Genomic DNA, 21,191 nt, shown 5'->3' with positions numbered 1-21,191 from the left:
AAGAATGGAAGTATGGTTCTGCATTGTCTGAATGCTTTAAAATGATCTTTAGAAGACCCTCTGTTCGCCCAGGTTGAAAATATATCTTTATTTCCCAGTGAATGAATCTCTTCTAGCTACACAATATGCCTGCTGGCAATCTGAAGGAAGCAGTGCTCCTACTTCTTAGTTTTTTCCACGTTATCTCTGGGACACTGAAGGCAGTAAACTTGAATGCTTCAGTTTACACAGATATCCACAAGGAAAGAGAAACACTTTAATACAGTGTATTACTAAATATTCTGCTCACTTTTTGTCTAGATCACAAAGTCTTGTGATCCATTGCCATGAGTAATGATTTCAGGATATTTGCAGAGAAGGAGAGAATTAAATTTGCTTTGGTAATGGTGTCTCTTATACAGCAAGGAGTGTATAAGGGTATTGCCACATTAAATCAGATCAAGATATTTTTCCTGGTATTTTCTTTTGTCACTGGAAATCTGCACTGTGAAGGGAAGGTATATGTTTGCCCTGAAAAGAAAACAGATAATTTTTGGCTCTGAAAATCAGGAAATCAAGAAAAGTTAAATGAAAATGTTTCAGCTTTCTCATAGAAAGTCGTCTTTACCTAAATAGTCAACCACATCTCAATAATGCTTGCATTATGAAGAAATGGACTACCAAGGGATAGACTGATTTTTTTCTCACTCTACATTTTCCAGGAGTAACAGATCCTAAATCTTTCTGCTTCCTAATTCTTAACTTACACAACTTTCAAATGGATATCATTACAGATGAATGTATCAGTTATATGTTCTCAGGTGTGGCCTCTCTAGTGGGGGCAAATAAAAATTAAGTCTTTAATTTACCTTTTTAGCTCTAAACATGTTACTGTTTTATGTATCTGTTTTACTTGAAAGCTATTTCACTGCTTGAATCAGATTTTTTTTTTTTGTCTACCTGTAAGGAAATTGAAATAAACATTTTATCTGTGCAAATTTTATTTTTACACTTGAAGTGGTGAGTCATTAGAAAAAGGCAATGTGAAATTATTCTTAGGGCTTGCAAATGGAGTGTAGTGTTGACAGATATTACTGGTGGCTTTGGTAGAAGGCATTAATTGCTTTATGAGGAAAAAAAACACAACACACCACATCAACAACAAAAAAACAGACCGTCTCTTACAGATTTTACCAGTCAGATAAAAAATTTGAGGATAAATACCGGCAACATGGAAAATGAAAATCATGATTTTGTTTTTATTATTTTTCTTTGATAGTATGTTGAAGAGTTGCAAGAGAAACAGGCACACATATTCATATTTATATAGTAAAAATGGCTTTTGTTTGTTTGCTTGTTGTTTTTTTTTTCTTTTTTTTTTTTTCTCTCCTATTGAAAACCTATGAAATGTTGAGATCCTTATTTTTCAAATGAGGAGATGATATATTGCAGAAATAGGAAACAAGTAACTAGTATATTCTGCTATATATAAAAGCAATTTAAGAATATAGCAGTTTTACCTTTGCAGGGGTAGGTATTGTCAGTTTATCAAAAGAAAAGCATCTGTCAAGGGTCAATGCGATTTTCAAGACATTTGTCCTTTCCTTTCTTGACTTAGCTAGCCATAGTTTGCATGACCTAAAACATCTTAGAACTCATTTGCAGCACTCAAAATATGAGAGAAGGCCTTGGCAGGGGAAGGAAACCCTCTCTGTCTTTTTTTGTATCAAAATATTTAAAATGTTCTCTCTAAAGCAATAAGAAACCTCGAGGTGTGTGATCAGGAAACTGAAGTAATAGTAATACATTGCCACTGTTCTGTTTGAGCTTTTCAGACAATTCAGAAAATTAGGATCTTTCATTAAATGTACTTTCATAATGTAGTATGTTTCTGGTTCTTCGAGCTATGGAAAATCTCTCAGAATATCACCTGACATAGCCTTTTCTCCAGGTGTTGGCAGTCCTTTGGTTGGCCAAGCTGAATTCTCAGAAAGAAAGATCACATCCTAGAGTTCTGTGGGCTGCAAGCTGACATCTCACGAAGGCAACTTGGAGCCCAATGTTTTAATATTGGTTCCTGGCATAAATGTTGTGTAGCTTATATTTGGACCACCTCACTGAGGTTAATCAAGGAAAAAGCAGTTGTATGATGAGCTCTACTGATATGCACAGGTCCTGAGTCAGACCTTACACAAGAGAAAGTTTTTCTGACCTGTATGGAATTACATAGTACAGGTACTATGAAGCCAGACTACAAGGACTCCAACCTATTGTACAGCAATACTGAGTGGTGCACAGTGGAAAGATAAAGTCCGTAAAGGAAGATTTGGCATTAATTACTTTGCCTATGAACAGTTGTACCTATAGTATATACACACACACACGTGCATTGGTAAAGTTACAGGTCAGAAATGACACAATCCCTTAATACCTTCAAAAGGCTGAGGCTTGATTTCACTGTCACTGAAGGTGAGCTCCAGAAACTGACAATGATGCCTTGAGTCCCTACTCTGTTTCAGACAGAATAGTTTAAATAATGGATATATGACTTCATTTATCCATCATTCACAAATGTTCTCAGCAAAGTTTGCATATACAAGATGTGGTAATAAATGTTGCTGTAGTGCATTTAAAACTAGAAATAAGAAACTACAAATAAGACAGTAAACAATGAAAGTTAGTGTTCATTCTTGAAAAAAATACAACAGGGTAAATGTAGCCAGCATAGTGATATATTCACAGTAATTCAGCAGTCCGTTAGAAGGTTTGCAATAAGAATAAGTGAGGCAGAATAAGAAAGCTCCATTTAATCTGTTTCATGTAGACTTACTCAATGTGTTCTACTTGCAGATAGAATAGTGAAGTTTCTGTGTGAAGTAATCTACTACTTTCAGCTTTAGCTTCCCCTCTGTATCAGGATTTGCCCCATAAGACATGTATTAATCAGGGTCAAAAGAGAAAACTACTGCATTTGAACTATAAATATTACGAGTACAGTTATGACACAGTGAGAAAGAGTGGAAGAATTTTGTTTCTAAGTTCAGTTTATAGTTACAGTGGTTATATACACCTTTCTTCAAATTAAAGCATAGCTATCAATGTGGAAAGGGAACAGCCAGTTATTCTTCTACAAATGTTTTGAAAAAGTCTTTGTAATACTGTAGTTGCTTCTAGTTTTTTTTTTTTTTTTCATTGTAATGCTTCTTCAACTTCATGATCATTTTATTACCTAAGAGGACAGTGGTGATTAGGACCTTATGGTAATAAAAGATAACCCAGCAAAGAACAAAAGGACATCTCCCTCCCCTCTACATATGTAAGAGTGACAATGACAGCAAACAACTACAGAAAGACAGAAAGGTGTGAGGGCACCGTGACCCACTTTACAAGGTTTTCTTTGAGAAAGGAAGCTTCCTTTGCGGTCTTTGAGAAATTTCATTTAATATTAAAGAGATTTCATTTTATTCTCCATTGCTTATTATAGATTATTGGAATAACAAAATTTATTTGACTGTTTGTTTACAGAGTGGGGAAAACGATAACCTTGGGTTAAAGTCTAGCCTCACTGACAAAATTCCCACTGACTTTATTAATGCTTAGATCACATGTTGTATGAGTGCACAGAACACCCTACAACAACCTCATAGAACCTCAGAAAAGAGCTTTCTTGGTGTGGAAATGCTCTGTATAAAAGCACTAGCCTCTTCCCTATATTCGGTCCATTTGACAATTTTCAAGTGAAATGTAGTTTTGAAGTGTAGTTTTTCAGGGAGACAGAGCAGTGTAGAGAGCACAGTCAGACAGCTTTCTAGGAAAATAGTCATTGGCAGAAGAAAGAAAAATAAATTGGCCAAAGGATGTTGACTTCGAGTTGCCAGTGGAAGTGTGATGAGACACTTTAACTCTATCACAGCTTGGTTAGATCCAGTTAGGATCCTCTCCAGGTGGAGGAGATTTCCGAGATCGACCGAATCAATGGTCTGGAGAGTTCAGGAGGGATATTGTGTGGCAGGAAGACAATTGCTTTCCCAACCATTAATGACTTAGCAAACAAAGGTTTGCTATCCCTGAGGAGAGAATGAGCAAAGTTTGGCACTGTGAGCCTGCATGATTAGTACGAGGATGAGTCACATCCTCAGATCTTGACCCACTCTGCATGCAAATCTTTTTTCTTTTTCCTTTTCCTTTTTGCAATTTTTTGTTCATATCAGGCAGCTTTCTCTGACATATTTAATAGAAAGCCTGTATTGGCCATCATTACACAGTTTAAAATTTTATTTATCAGATCTTTTTAAACATTTGTTTATTGTTTAAAATTCAGCTAGCTTTTTAATTTCTTCTCACACTGAAACTGCCCCTCTGTCTTTCGAGTTACTTCAGTTTCTCTTTTTAGGATATTTTTCTATTTCCATATATCCTATTTCTTTGTGTATAACAGTTAAGCCTTACATGTTCAAAAAGCCATAAATCCATTTGCCGCGTTGTCCTACATGCCCAAAATGGGACCAAACTGAGATAAAAATTAATATAAGTGTTGACTCAGGATCAGACTTCTTTTGAAAGGGGAGAACTAGCAGTGCAGTCTCTCGCAGTTTAGAAAGTTTAGATTTTAGATCATTATAAGATAATTTTTATCTGATTCACAATCATTTTTTTCTGCCTCAGCCTATATTATTTGCCTTTACTTGTGCAGAGGATCTAGAGGTAGTCCTAAATGTACTGAGATCACTTTTCTGAGAGAGAGAGGGAGGAGGAAAAAAAAAAGTTTCTGGTGAAGTGTTTTGTTCTCTCCCATGAAATCCAAATGATTTGCCTAGTAGAAGGGGACTCCATAAAAGGGAAATTCACCAGCCTGTTAATGAAGGAGTGGAGGTAATTAAAAGAAGCTGCTGCTGATACTCCCTCCCTCCTCTCTCTCCCTCCCCCTTTATTCCTTATTCAGTGATTATATTTTCTCTTTCTCTTTCATGTTGGCCAAAAATGTCATATGTTCAGAGAATGGTTGAGATTGAGTAGATAACGGCAAGAAGAGTGAAATATATATATATATCGCAGTAATGTTTACCTGCCAAACCCATGATTTTTAAATGAGTTTGAAACAACCCCATATAACTTTCCCAGTCTAATGCTGCAAATGATTTCTGAGAACCAGAAAATGAAGCTAAAGAGAAAGAAAGTGGATTACCAATGTTCTCACTGTTCAAGGGGGAAGAATGCCCAGTTTTTAGAGGGTATTAATGGTGAAAACCTAATCCAGTCTTCACAGTTCTTTTAAACAGCTAACATACTACTTTGCAGGGCAATTCAGTATGCAAAAATACGCTGGGTGAAAAGCAGGAGCTTGGTGCTATTTGTGCAAATACAGTACACATTCAAATTATTGTGGGACTGCAGCCAGGTCACTTGGGAGCAAGCACACAAACCTCATGTTCAGCCTCCTGGCAGAGAGCACTCATGCCAGAGGCATGATTAATCTCAGCAAAGGAGAGTGTTTATGGGGTGTCACTGTACTGGCTGAGCTGCCCATTATGGATGCACACCAGGCAGCTGTGTTTGGACCCACATGCTGGGTTCATATGCTTCTCCATTCCCCTGGGCCTGGGCAGCTCCAAGCATCGTCTGTGGCCCTGGCCTCTCAAGCACACTTCCCATGCACACTTTTATGCTAGTGCCTACTGTTGCCTCCTCTTTTAGCCCTCTTTTTGGGACCACTGTTAAACCACAGAGATTATAAAGGGTTATTTTTATGCTGGCTGCATTCAGCTATTTGGCTTAACAGCAGAGATAGAAATCAGAACAAATATCTGTACAGTTTTCTTCCTCTTGGACACTGGAGCATTCTCTGGGTTATGGACAGTGCCAAAGCAGCTCCAGGTCCCTTTCTTTTGTATGGTAGCGTGCCAGCTTAGCCTTCTTTACCTAAGGTATAGATATATCTCCTCCATGAAAATCCTCTGAGAAACTCCCTTCATTTTTCAGAGGTAAAGTCAAAGCTCTCTCTGGCTCAAAGACTATTCCTTCTTAGTATGCTTCTTCCTAACTCTTCTGTTTTGTCCTTTTTACTGGTGATTTTCTCTGACTTCAGTCTGGGACATTTCATGATCAAAATGTAAAGTAAATCTCTCCTTTAACCACCACTATCTTACTTTCCCTAAGGTGATTCAACTTGAAGATCATTTGTGCTAAGGGTTCATATTGATCTGTGTTGCACTTCTTCAGCTTTAATCTAGGAAGTACCTCACCCACTCCATATTCGGAAAAGCTTTGTTGAATGATAATGGCAATTCCATAAAATTTACTAAAGTTTGTTCTGTTCACTTAGAGAAATGTCACAAACTACCAGGCAGAGTCAGGGACGTAAATTAATGTCCAAGTTCATGATCTGTGGTCAGCTCATTCACTCTGAGATTTTTTGGGAACTTAAAACTATGAAATCAGTGTTTTGGAAATCTGTATTAGCACATAGTACAGAAAATATTTGTGTTGTGGGCCACCTTATCCTTTGATAAGTTTATTTCTGACTTTGCTTCTTATTTCATACTTCACAGAACATACTCTTTATTTCGTAACCAGTCGAGATTTATGAGTTTAACTTTGTGTATAAAAAGATGTAATGGGCTGGGTAAGCATTTTTACCATATTTTGTTCCTGCTTTTCTACCTGTAATTCACTAAAACTCTCCTGCACCAAAACAGTCCAAACGGATTATTCAAAATTCATGTCTAATTCCAGGATCTAGAGCCTATTTGGGTGTCACTTAAACACTTAGATATTTATGCATGGTAGGATATTCTTCATCTGGAGCTCCAGTGGTGCAGCAGGTTCTAATGATGATAACTGTGTTATTGCTGAGGCCAGCCTATTTGTTGTGGAAAAAACAGCATGTAAGCAAACACGCAAAGTATATAAAGGAGACAGTGTTACTGTCATGTTTTTACCACTGGACTAGAACATAAGAAGTTGAAACAGGTCTTCTTACCGAACTGCTATCTTTTTATTTCAGTCAGGTAGCAGTGTCAGCTCGAACACAGAACAAAGTAGTGAAACTCATACTGCACCTGGAAACTACCCACAGTCTTTGTTTTTATGGAATCTCTTTTCTTGACCTTGTGGCCTCAAATATGAAAAGCTGCCACACACACTCTCGCTGGCTATAGATATTCCTGAGATCCTATTTCAAAAATGTTGGGGTTTTGCAGGGTATGTAATACCTGTGCTGAACTTTTCTTCCCTATGCGCCTGTACTTCTCTTTAACCTTCTGTGTTCTATCCAATGTTTCACTCCCCTCCACACATGGATCTCATAAATTCAGGAGGGAAAATGGCAGGTGAATGCCTGCTCCAGATAAAAAGGAGAGATATGAATACCTGCCTTCCTCTGATGATATAGGCAGGGATTCTGCCTACCTTTAAGGCAAATGCTGAAATACTGTTGCTGTTACTGTGCTGACCCATGATTTTCTGGATTCAGGAGGTCTTTGCCTAGGTTATAAATCTGTTTTTTCTTAAGTATGTTTTTGACTTAAGATATGTGTTATATTCTTTCACCATGATTGCTTTTTTTTTTTTTTTTCTTTTTTTTTTTTTTCTGCATACTACTGCCTACTGGTACTTTTACTGGTGCTGGGGTCGGTCCTCTTTAATATCTTCATCAATGATCTGGATGAGGGCATTGAGTGCACCCTCAGTAAGTTTGCAGATGACACCAAGCTATGTGCATGTGTCGATCTGCTCGAGGGTAGGAAGGCTCTGCAGGAGGATCTGGATAGGCTGCACCGATGGGCTGAGGTCAACTGCATGAAGTTCAACAAGGCCAAGTGCCGGGTCCTGCACCTGGGGCGCAATAACCCCAAGCAGAGCTACAGGCTGGGAGATGAGTGTTTGGAGAGCTGCCAGGCAGAGAAGGACCTGGGAGTGATGGTTGATAGTCGGCTGAATATGAGCCAGCAGTGTGCTCAGGTGGCCAAGAAGGCCAACAGCATCCTGGCTTGCATAAGAAACAGTGTGACCAGCAGGGCTAGGGAGGTGATCGTCCCCCTGTACTCGGCTCTGGTGAGGCTGCACCTCGAGTACTGTGTTCAGTTTTGGGCCCCTCGCTACAAGAAGGACATCGAGGTGCTTGAGCGGGTCCAGAGAAGGGTGACGAAGCTGGTGAGGGGCCTGGAGAACAAGTCCTACGAGGAGTGGCTGAGGGAGCTGGGCTTGTTCAGCCTGGAGAAAAGGAGGCTCAGGGGCGACCTTATCACTCTCTACAGATACCTTAAAGGAGGCTGTAGCAAGGTGGGGGTTGGCCTGTTCTCCCTGTTGCTAGAAAACAGAGAGGGTCTGGTGGGAGATGTGGTGATTGGTGGCCGCCTCGGTCATAGCGACCATGAAGTGGTTGAGTTCAAAATTTACGGTGACAGAAGGAAAAGTGCCACCAAAACCTCATCCCTAGATATGGGGAAGGCGGACTTCAGGCTGCTCGGGGAACTAGTCAGCAAGGTCCCCTGGGAAGCTGCTCTTGAAGGCCTTGATGTCCACCAGTGCTGGTCACTCTTTAAGCGATGCCTCCTAGAAGCACAAGATCAGGCGATTCCTAAATATCGCAAGTCAGGCAGGCGGGGCAGGAGGCCGGCGTGGCTGACCAGGAACATTCTAATGGAGATTAGGCGGAAACAGAGAGTGTTTCGCTACTGGAAGGAGGGCCGGGTGACATGGAAAGAATACAGGGATGCTGCTCGTGTCTGTAGGAAGAAAATTCGTGTGGCTAAAGCACACCTAGAGTTGAAGCTGGCTGTGTCTGTGAGAGAAAATAAAAAGGGTTTTTTTAGATATGTGAATGGAAAAAGGAGAACTAAAGAATACATAGGGCCGCTCCTTGACAGGGAAGGTCTTCTCACAGACGATGACATAGGCAAAGCAGAGACGCTTAACGCCTTCTTTGCCTCTGTCTTCAATGCCGATGATGGGCTTCGGGACCCAGGGTGCCCCGAGCTGGAGGACCGGGACGGTGGGGATGACAAACTCCCGACCGACCCTGAACGTGTGCGGGATCTGCTACTCCACCTGGATCCCTACAAGTCCATGGGTCCGGATGGGATTCATCCCCGGGTGCTGAAGGAGCTGGCGGACGTCATCGCGGAACCTCTCTCAATTATTTTTCAACGATCCTGGGAGTCTGGAGAGGTCCCGGTAGACTGGAAGCTGGCAAATGTTGTGCCGATTTTCAAGAAGGGTCAGAAAGAAGACCCTAGCAATTACAGGCCTGTCAGTCTCACGTCAGTGCCTGGTAAAATCATGGAGAAGATGGTTCTCGAACGTATTGAGGCGCACCTGGGGGACAAAGCAGTCATTGGTCCCAGCCAACATGGGTTTGTGAAGGGTAGGTCCTGCCTAACTAACCTGATTTCCTTTTATGATAAGATCACCCGTATGGTGGACCAAGGGAAACCAGCTGATGTGATTTTTTTGGACTTCAGCAAGGCTTTTGACACGGTTTCCCATAGGATCCTACTGGACAAAATGTCCAGCATACAGCTAAATAAAAACATCATACGATGGGTGAGCAATTGGCTAACGGGCAGGGCCCAAAGGGTTATGGTGAATGGGGCTGCGTCAGGCTGGCGGGCGGTCACCAGTGGGGTCCCTCAAGGCTCCATTTTAGGGCCGGTACTTTTCAATATTTTTATAAACGATCTGGATGTAGGAATAGAAGGCATTTTGAGCAAGTTTGCTGATGACACCAAACTTGGAGGAGTTGTGGACTCAAATGAGGGTGGAAAGGCCTTGCAGAGGGATCTGGATAGGTTGGAGAGCTGGGCGATCGCCAACCGCATGAAGTTCAATAAGAGCAAGTGCCGGGTCCTGCACCTGGGACGGGGAAACCCTGGCTGCACGTACAGACTGGGCGATGAGACGCTGGAGAGCAGCCTAGAAGAGAGGGATCTGGGGGTCGTGGTAGACAGCAAGTTGAATATGAGCCAGCAGTGTGCCCTGGCAGCCAGGAGGGCCAACCGTGTCCTGGGGTGCATCAAGCACGGCATCGCTAGTAGGTCGAGGGAGGTGATTGTCCCGCTCTACTCTGCGCTGGTGCGGCCTCACCTCGAGTACTGTGTGCAGTTCTGGGCACCACAGTATAAAAAGGACATGAAACTGTTGGAGAGTGTCCAGAGGAGGGCTACGAAGATGGTGAAAGGCCTGGAGGGGAAGACGTACGAGGAACGGCTGAGGGCACTGGGCCTGTTCAGCCTGGAGAAGAGGAGGCTGAGGGGAGACCTCATCGCAGTCTACAACTTCCTCGTAAGGGGGTGTCGAGAGGCAGGAGACCTTTTCTCCATTAACACCAGCGACAGGACCCGCGGGAATGGAGTTAAGCTGAGGCAGGGGAAGTTTAGGCTGGACATCAGGAAGGGGTTCTTCACAGAGAGAGTGGTTGCACACTGGAACAGGCTCCCCAGGGAAGTGGTCACTGCACCGAGCCTGACTGAATTTAAGAAGAGATTGGACTGTGCACTTAGTCACATGGTCTGAACTTGGGTAGACCTGTGCGGTGTCAAGAGTTGGACTTGATGATCCTTAAGGGTCCCTTCCAACTCAGGATATTCTATGATTCTATGATTCTATGTGCCTGGTGACAGAATGTGGGGGAATGGGCTAAAGTTGTGCCAGGGGAGTTTTAGGTTGGATGTTAGGAAGAACTTCTTTGCCGAAAGGGTTGTGAGACATTGGAACAGGATGTCCAGGGAAGTGGTGGAGTCACCATCCCTGGAAGTCTTTAAAAGACGTTTAGATGTAGAGCTTAGGGATATGGTTTAGTGGGGACTGTTAGTGTTAGGTTAGAGGTTGGACTCGATGATCTTGAGGTCTCTTCCAACCTAGAAATTCTGTGATTCTGTGATTATTTTGTCAGGTTTGGGATGAAACTCTGGCCAAATCTGCAGAGGCTTGGGCTGCTACTTGCATTTGGGACCATGGACCTTCCTACTTACTGAGATTCTTGGGCCAGAACCTGTCTGTAAGAACTGGAAGGTAAGCAAATCCTACGAAATAGTTATTTTGTTACCCTTTGTAAAGCCTTTGGGATTCAGATCTTAAACTGATACAAGACTCATCCAGTATTATAGCAATAATTGATATCCATCTATAATTCACAGAGATTTTTCACTTGGGTTGGGTATTGGCTTAATACTATGCTCCTAATGATGTTTTGAGAAATGTACTTTTAGGTGACTTGCATCATGGGGATTGGCAGAAGAAAGTTCCAAAGTACCTTAATCTGAAATGACATATTTTTCTTTCTGCCTTTTAAATAAACATAGGTATCGATCTATTCTCCAGCTGGTAAAGCCATGGTACGATGAGGTGAAGGATTATGCTTTCCCTTATCCTCAGGATTGCAACCCCAGGTGTCCCATGCGATGCTATGGACCCATGTGCACCCATTACACACAGGTTACATAAATTACATTCTTCTATTCAAAATGTTCTGTCCAAAGATGGACTTTTCTGTGATGTATTTATAGCTTTCTGTCATATAAATGTATATATAATGCATATGTATTTCTTTTCAATTTGGACTTCACCAATAATGAATATTTATTCAGATGGTTTGGGCCACTTCCAACCGTATAGGCTGTGCAATCCACACATGCCACAATATGAACGTCTGGGGATCTGTTTGGCGACGAGCTGTTTACTTGGTATGCAACTATGCCCCAAAGTGAGTTACTTTCTTTTAATATTGTTTATTTTTATACTGCATGCATGTTTGGGTATTCTCATAGGACTGCTTACTCATTTTTCTGCAGCCTGATCTCTATTTATGCTTTTTTTCTGCAGACTGCTCATTCATTCTAACATCACATTTGAACATGTTGCAAATGCGTGTCTTTGGTATACAAAGAGAAAAAAAGAGAGAAAAAAATAACCTGATATGCACAGAACAAAAGAAAAAAAACAGTTATTTTTTATGATTATTACTGTCACCATTCTCCTTGTCCTCTTCGTATGTGTTTGCTTAGCTTTACTTTTAATTCCTCATTTCTTCACTCTGTTGCATACTGCTATATGAGTTAGACTTCCTCAGGTAAGCTACAGGACTGTGTATCAAGCTGTTGATTTACTGTGAACCCATGTTTTTGCCCACAGGACACCTTTGCTTATAACCATGCTGCATAAGGGCAGCCCTAGCATAGACTTTTCTATAAAGCTCAGTGTCTACAAATCTCATCTTACCTTTCAAATTTGGGTCCATCAAATTATCTGTCATAGTCACCTGTGGATGACCCCTATTATGAGATAGCTGTGATAGTCTGTGTTAGGTTGAAATGAAGAAATTATTTTTTTCCCCAGTGTTCACTAGACATCAACTCAAGTGCATGTCTGGGTGCAGAATGAATCACTAAAGTGTGGATCGGGGAGAGCTTCAATTTAAGGTTTGGTTTGGACCAGTGCTTCAGAAGTAACATGGACAGTGTAAATGAATGGTCTCTCTGACCATTCATTTAATATATAATAGGCAGAGACATAGTTCTGTATAGAAGGCTAAGTATAATTAACTGAGCATGTTTTCCATAAAATTTTGGTCCAGGCACAGGTCCATTTGTGGTAAAGAATATGCATGAATATGTCATTATTCTAGCTGATACATGAGTAAAAGAAGTTTTAAAGATTTTGCAAATTAAAAGAAGATAGGATTTACTAAGAAAACTGGCTTGAAAAAATGGCTCTTTTCCTTTGGAAATAAATATCTCTTTTTTCTTTTCTCTTTAATATATACTATAAAAGGATGTTAAGAAATGAAGATGAGGGTTATCAGGCAACAAAAACTGAACTGAAATCAAAGTTTATAAGAGAAACACAGATACTATTTTTTGTATCACTCAATTTGGAAAAACAAAAAAAAATCTTCCTAGGATAAATCTCTCATTGTGTTAAGAAACAGCAAAAGAATGGTTTCAAGCATTAGGCATTACTGAAAATTGGCACACTGTTTATCTATCAGGTAGCAATTAAAGACATTTTATATTTTTGCAGCCTAAAAATCCATGTTTCTCAAAAGGCAAACCAAAACCTGGAGTTACAATCTTCTTCTCTGGAGGAGATTTTTCAGTATTTATTTGTTTCTTAGGTTGTAGAATCAGGGTTTTGACATCTACTTCTTGCACAGTCGCAAGAAAGAGTACTAAGTGGACTTCCCTGGTTTAAGGTTATATTCCTAAGAGTTAATTAAAATTCAGTTAAGGACACTGAGTTTAGAGACCTGGAGCATACATTCTGAAGTCTCTTTCTCAGTCAATAAAGGCTGCATCTGTCTGAGTAACACAGAACATCAGAAGCTTCTCTAAAGGAGAAGGAGATGTTATTATTACCTACTTGAGTTATTAAGATTGGAATTTGGTAAAGATTTGGGGTTTAAAACTCCAATAACTTTCACTAATACCATGTTGTAATGCTGAAAAAATACATATGCTTCAGAAATCAGGAGAAAAAAAAGAAAGGTTAAGGAGGATAATTACAAAATTTACAAAGATCCTGCACCTGGTTAACTAGAATGGACTCACAGAAGTCAGCCATGTGTTGCATTGAAAGTGAAGCAGAAATCAGCTTTCAGCAAACTCTTCCTGGATTTCCGTATCTGTTATCAAACTAAATATATTTCCTGAGCACTCAGTCTGCTGTACCCATTTGGAAGAGAAGTAGAAACGAGCAAATTATTTGAGAGATTCTTGCTTTCTTCCAAGGCACAATCCAAACCAGGGCCTTTGATCCAGTGTTATTGTCTGGGAGGTGGGGGGATGAGAAAATGTTGCATAAATAATTTTGTTACACACTGGTATATCATGTCCCATGCAAACTAGAGGAAAGATCTCTCATGAGTGAGACTTAATGTTTAAATGGAAATCTAATTTTAACTTTTTGCCTACCTCACTTTAAAAGCCTGGGAATTTATATAAGCACCTAAAAGTCTGAAAATGTTTTTCAGGCATTTCTAGATCTTCCAGTTACCTCTAAGTCTGGACCACTCTCCAGCCTTCTATTCTTTTTCCCCAGGGCTCTGTCACAAACTCTAGAGATCTATTCACCAAGTGGGAGCCCTCCACCTCCCATTAATACCTGAGGCCCCTACAAGTTACAAGTGCCCCAATATAGTTCTTTTTAATATATTATTATTATTACTGTATTAATACTTGTCATCTTCCTTTTTTTTTTAATTTTTTTTTTTGAACTGTGAATTCAGCCTCAGAGCTTCACAATGTGGACCCAAGGCAATGAAACCTGATGCTCACTGAAGACATATAAAGGATATGGAATGAACCACTGTCCTGGGATGACATGGTCATTCTTCTACTGCTTTTTTTGGGGGGATCAGTATATTATTTTTCCATCAGTAACCTATAGAAATATATTCATGTATGTTTTCAGTAATGGAGCATTTGTAGGATATCATGCAAAACATTCACTTTAATCACTCAAAACACGTGCTGTTAATGAATATTTGTTCTTCCTCTCTCAAATTGCTAAGTATTTTGTTTCCTTTCTTATTTTCAGGGGGAATTGGATTGGAGAAGCACCATATAAAGTAGGAGTGCCGTGTTCTGCTTGCCCTCCAAGCTATGGAGGCTCTTGTACCAACAACCTTTGTTTCCCAGGAGTAACATCAAATTACTTATATTGGTTTAAATAAGTTAATGTTTACATTATTTAAAAACAAAACAAAAAAAAATGGATGAGTAACAAGAAGCTTGTATATTGAATTTTGCACATGTTATATAGAGAGAGATCCTGTAATAATACTCTGATGTTTTCTTTTTGTATTCTTTTGTATAATTAGCTTTCAAAGTATAGTATAATTTGTTTTAAACCCTTTGGGATTTATGACTCACGTTAACCTGTTTAGATGAACATTTTGTAAAGGTGAACAAACTAATTTTCACCTTAGCAAGTGTAGCTTCCTGAAGATAGGTTCCGTTAAAAGCACATGGAAAGGTACTGTCAACTTATACTTAAAATATAATGTCCTTTTAAAAATAATAGGTCTAGAAAGAGATGGGTCATTGTTTAATACTGTGCTTTAAAAATGGAGTGTGACATGCAAAGAAACAATTTGTCCTCACATTACCAATGTTTCTTCCCATTTACACCTGTGCTTTCATCTGCAGTGTCAATGGGACTCTGAGCAGAGGAAAACATATGTGCAAGAGAAACTGCAGGATATTACCTACCTCATGCACAACATTAATTCATTTATAGTGTTTCAAGAGTTCAGCACACGGCTGCTGCTATCATCAATGATGCCTGTGTGCGGACAGGAAAAGTAGAATAAGAAACCACACCGGCCAAGAGGCAGTAGCTGTTAACTCACATGCATAATCTTATCTAGGTAGAAAGCTACATCACTATATATATACTGGTATAATCAGTACAGCCAAACTTTATATTCCCGTGTTTTTGAACATTACATTCACGATGGTATAAATGTGCTTTGCTGCAGTTTTTCCTGTACAGGAAGGAAAATAAATATATTTCTACAAAGCAGTCTATATCAATACATGACATCCAAACTAAGCCTTTTACACTATTATCTCACCAGTATATATGCTAATCCCCTGACTGAAACTCATCCAGGTAAAACTTTAAGATGAACCTAAATGTAGACAATAGGATTTCCAAATAAAATATTAAAAATTAATTAAGTGACCTTAAAATTTCATACAGATTTGTGATAAATATTTCAAATTTCTAAAGCAATTGGCAGTGCCCTTTAAAATATGTTTTGCTATTTCCTGAAAATATCTGTATGAATTATTACAAAACAAATTATTCATACCCTTTCTATAAAAAAATTGAACGTCTTATGTGTGCTTACTATAATCCATAGCATACACCCATAAAGAGGGCATACATTTCAAGCTAGACTACTATACAGGTAGTTCTCTTGAAAAAGAGATTGTAAAAAGGAGGAAATCCAATGTCTACCACAACTAGTATGCCATTGAAATAGCCCAGAGTCTTGGCTTTATATTACATGGTGGAATGTACTCCACTTTAAGTATATATGTTTACTGTGCTTGCACTGCTACATTTAGACCTCTGAAATTTACAAACTTTGAAAAGTAATATTGAGGAGAGCAAGCAGAACAACAGAGGATAATTCCACTGGTGCTATGTGTCTTTAAGTCACTAATTAAGACCTTTTGAAGGTGTTTGAGACAGTCTTTTACCAGAATATGAAATATCATATTGGTGCTAAAACAAACAAACAAACAGAAAAACAAACACAAAGATGCCAGACCCTCTCCATCTGTCCATAATATGATCCCTCAGAGAATGCCAGCAACTGATCTGTGGCTCTTCAGACTTCTGATTAATGACACTCCTGTATTTGACAGGACCATAAACAGAGAATTATATTGTCTTAATATGTGTCCATGTTTTAAAGGGACAACACATGTAATATTCTACTTTTATCCTAAAAATTATAATATGTATGATTTTCTTTGTGGTTTCAAATGGACCTGGACTTAGCCAATGCTCAGTGAAACGCTTTGGCTGAGTAAAATCCAGTACTGTTTTGAGAGTGAAACACAATCTCTTTGTGTCATTTACATACACATTGAAAGTCAGTGAGACAAAACTACTATATGTGTAACTAGTCCTCAGCTAGCACAGCTTTTGACAAAGATGCATGGAACAGATACATTTTTATTCCACATAAGAATTCTTCCCCAGAGGTAAAGACAGTACAGTTAGAACAGTGCACCTTGAAATTTTCTTGTATTTATTAAACATATATACAAGATAGGAAGCAGAGCATAAGCAAAAGTTCAGGTTAAGTCATGGAGCCTACAGCAGTAGGTCTATTAAGAAATGACTATGCACTTTGGAACTTACAACTTATATGTTGTACGGTACACTTTCCAAACAGGACTAGACGTTGTAAATTAATTTATAATTCTGTAATTCAACTGAAATTATTATAACGGGTATATATGTTATTGTATCTGTTATTTTTTAACTTGCTACAAATACCTTGAGTTTGTGGAATATTGTGTTTTCTGTGGATATAGAAAACTTCACTTTTAACAAATAGGTTCACAGGTTTTTCACAACATCCTGTAATGGTGCTAGGCATTAACTATTGTAATCACACTGTAACTAACAACAGCAAAAAATTATCTGGGTATAAGCTATTTCTTATGAGCAGCTCCTGATAAAACCAGCCACTAGCACTCAAGCATTAGATGAATATTTTTAATTGAATGGAGACAATTACAGCAAATCAGAAATTTGATTACCACACAAGATGTTTCTTTCCACTGTATTTAATTATTAGTTTACTATCTGAATCTCCCCACTTTTGATCTTATTTTTCTTTTGGGTTGGATAATGACAACAACAGCAAATAACTACTTTGCTTGCCAGTGTCAGGGCTGCCTGATTGTTTGCCTGATGCAAAGTGCTGCTGGAACAGAAGTACTGAAATATGCTGAAAACTTCAGATGTTTTCAGCAGTTCTCTGATACATGTTGATGAAAGTTCTTGATGAGTTCAAGGTTATGCTGAAGCAAACTACCCCCGGTTGCTATTCTCATAGCCTTAAATATTTGTAGTAATTCTTTCTGAGGACAGTGGTGTGCCTTTAAAGAAATCCTGGCTGTCAAAGAAATTAGCTCAGACTTTTGTTCCATTCTAAATATAAAATTATGAAAGTATACACAGACTAGAATAAAGCTAAAAATATTCATGGTCAAAATACTGTGAGAGGTATAAGAGTAATAATGAAGTAGTTGTCATGAACTATTGAGTGCAACTGTTTATACGATAATATCTGCTTGTGATTTTTTTCTCTTTTTTTGCTTCATTTAAACATTTCAGATGATGGGTAGCAATTGATACATTTTGGTGCTAACCTATTTGTTCTGGTGCTGAAGTTATACACTATGTTTGTGGAAGAGGAGTTTTACTTCCAATATTACTGTATACACTCCAGGGTTTTTGAGATCTTTTCCAGCTAAGCATATAATGCTTTCAAATTACATTTTTATGGTTTATTCAGGCTCTAATGAGAGTTTTATTTGCAGCAGAGAAGAAAATGTATTCCTGTTCAAAACCAAAACAAACATCATCACAACAGCGAGGTGCCTGTGGAAAAAAATATGTGGAGAGTAAGACCTCTGAGAGCTATGATCTCAAACTGATGCTGAGCAGATCTGAGTGATCCCAAATCCTCTCTCTGGAGTAATAAATGACTTCAGAAAATCCAAGCTTGACCTTGCACACTTAGTCTTGAGAAGCTGTGTGTTCCTCTTCTCTGAGATCAGTTTGTTCCACTCTGAATTTGAGATGAGCTGGACCAGGCCTCAGTGAAGACCACAGGAGAGTTGATATAACCTTTATAGGGCTGAGAAAGGTGAATTCCACTAGAGATTTGGAGACAGCAAAATGAGACTTGAAGTTCCCTACCAACACGGGGAAATACCAAAGTAATCCGAACGAGGAGACCTTCCAGAGCAAAGGTGCTCTATAACACAGCCAGGATCTAATAGAAAGAAATATATCCATATCTTATAGATAAATGGATAGATAGGTAGATAGGTATATGTATTTATAGATTGCCTGTGAGGATCTGGTTGCAAGCATGGATGCCCTCTTGTGGTTAAGAATGCTAATACATATTTAGATTAGATTTGACTTCCAAAAGTTTTTTTTTTGTTGTTTTTGTTTTTTAAAGAAATAGATATAAATTTTGTTAATTTTCTTTAAAGTTTATGGCCTTGATTTTAAAGATATGTGACTTAGTCTATCCATTATCTTTGAGAAAAGTGGTCCATCACAAAAATCTTCCATTTCTTAATTTTTTGTCATTTGTAAATACAGAACTAAATCAAAATTATATTGGCTGTTGCTTATCTACCATACAAAGTTCTAAAAGTAAGAGGTAAGGCAGCTATTCAGATGTCAGATGAATTTTTGATTACATTACTTCAGATTCAGCAGTTCTCAAAAAGTAGGGGGTGGAAGTCTCCTTACTTAGATAATACATTCTACTGATGCCTAATAAAATATGGATTTTAAAGGTCCAAATTACGCTTGCAATTTGCCCATTATTGGGCAAAGATTTCAAGATTTTTTTGTTTTCAAGATTTTTTTGTTTTCAAGATTTTTTTTTTTTTCTTCTGGAATAAAATGATATCACAGAATTTGAGCACACAGCATATTTATGGTGCTTTTTAAAATAGAGAATTCTTAGGCTCTAAGAAGAGCATGAAATTACTGTCAATAGAAAACTGAAATAACAATAATCTTCTCAAACTGCTTTATTTCAATAGAAAATAAATTGAAAAATGCAATAAAAAGAATAACATATCTGATTGATTCAACATAGAAAAAAATATCATTACTAATGATGGCTTCAAGATTTTCTTGCTGACCTTCAGTTGCTGAGTTTGTCTCAGGATATATTTATTTTCTGTTAGAGAAGAATCTTTTGCTCATATTATAAGGGAATGCATTCTAAAATTTATGTAAGTTAATGGAGCAGGCATAAACTTTAGGTAGTTGCCCCACTCTGCTGAGCTCCTCCAGGTGTGAAGTGTGAGAAAACCAGACTGAAATGGTTTCAATTCAGTATCATCTTCTTGTCTTCTGCCAAAGAGAAAATTAAGAGTGAAAAAGAATTTATTATTCCTGCAGCTTTTGGCATCTTATCATTTGGCAATCAGATTGTAAATTCTTTTAATACCCCTCATACTGACAATCCCTATAAATTATGCTTAGGTTGTTTTGGACGGCAGGAGAATAGAAGGGCTGTCCCTCAGCTTATATGTTTAACTCACTACAGCAATTCTTTTTCAAATCACTCAGCTGTTTATCATATTACAAACTCATTAGAGCTTCAGTACATCATAAGTGAGAAATCATCTTAGATATGTTATTTAAGGTAAAAAAACCTGTTCTTCAAGAGTGAGTGGTAATTTTGGAAGGTAGTAGCTCTGAGGAGTTAAATATCTTGTTTCATGTAGGGTGCTCCTAAGTAATAAATGGTGCTTAAAAGCAGGGTTCATTTAAAAAGCAAACCATTTACAGTTGCTTTTCTACTTCTATATGCTTTACAGTAAGGAAGGAAGATTTTTCTGAGAACTGAATGTGCTGGGGATTGGAAAATAATTACATTTTTAATCTTTCTATGTGAACCCAAGCTCCCCCATCCCCACCCCCCCCCCAAAAAAAAAAAAGTATTTATACAGTGAAATGTCCTTTCTACCCCTCTCATGTATCTTCAACATTTCTGGTTTAGACGTTATTTTTTTCCAATAATTGTGTATGTGACATTTTATCTTTTTTTTTTTTTTTTTTTTTTTGAGAAGAAAGCTTGTGTAACACATACAGTGAACAATATACTGTTTTTTTTCATATTGTCGTTTGGTACTATATACATGCTATACATGAGATATAAATTTGTATCCCTGTTTCAGCCTTTACTACTTTGAAACTATAAAGAAATGTACGTCATTTTGATCTATTTTGTAACATCTATGCAGTTAAATAAATAAGTGAAATGATCAATACTTACACTTGATGTTCTTTTGAGGCATCTTTTGTTGTTTCTTTTATTCATTTGCTCTGTGGAGAAGACAAGTTTTCAGAGAGCTAGTAGAAGACATATCTAACTGAATTCAGTTTGAATATGTTTATATAAAGGTGTATGCTTTATATGTGAGCTTCATTAAATACTTGGAAGTCACCAGAATTGTGACATATAACAGTACTGAGAACCTGAACTCTTCAGTAGAGTTAGTGGTCAGGGGATGTTTTCCTCTGTGCCTCTGGGTAAGCTGACAAACTGGAACTCAGTCCAAAGACAATCATAGAATGTTAGAATCACAGAATGACTTGGATTGGAAGCGACCTTAAAGATCATCTAATTCCACCCCCCTCTGCCCTTGGCAGGGATACCTCCCACTAGACCAGTTTGCTCAAAGTCCCATCGAGACTGGCCTTGAACACTTCTAGGGATGGGGCATCCACAGCTTCTCTGGGCAACCTATGCCAGTGCCTCATCACCCTCATAGTAAATAATTTCTTTCTAACATCTAATCTAAATCTCCCTTCTTTTAGTTTAAAGCCATTACTCCTTGCCCTATGACTACACTCCCTGACAAAGAGTCACTCCCTAGCTTTCCTATAGGCCCCCTTTAGGTATTGGAAAGCTATAAGGTCTCAGTGGA

General features: G+C 38.5%; 1 protein-coding gene across 1 annotated transcript in view; it reads left to right on the top strand.

Moving 5' to 3' along the window:
* Positions 1-20,537, top strand: part of PI15 (peptidase inhibitor 15) — a 30,953-nt gene extending 10,416 nt beyond the window's left edge. Inside the window, exons 3-6 of the mRNA XM_005027810.6 lie at positions 10,871-10,989; positions 11,280-11,412; positions 11,565-11,680; positions 14,512-20,537. Of these exons, the coding sequence (XP_005027867.1) occupies positions 10,871-10,989; positions 11,280-11,412; positions 11,565-11,680; positions 14,512-14,647 (504 nt within the window). The 3' untranslated portion in view covers positions 14,648-20,537. The remainder of the gene's footprint in view (positions 1-10,870; positions 10,990-11,279; positions 11,413-11,564; positions 11,681-14,511) is intronic.
* Positions 20,538-21,191: the final 654 nt, after the last annotated feature.

The sequence above is a fragment of the Anas platyrhynchos genome, chromosome 2 (assembly GCF_047663525.1).
Source record: "Anas platyrhynchos isolate ZD024472 breed Pekin duck chromosome 2, IASCAAS_PekinDuck_T2T, whole genome shotgun sequence".
Classification (NCBI taxonomy): Eukaryota; Metazoa; Chordata; class Aves; order Anseriformes; family Anatidae; genus Anas; species Anas platyrhynchos.
This window is presented reverse-complemented; position numbering and strand designations above follow the sequence as displayed.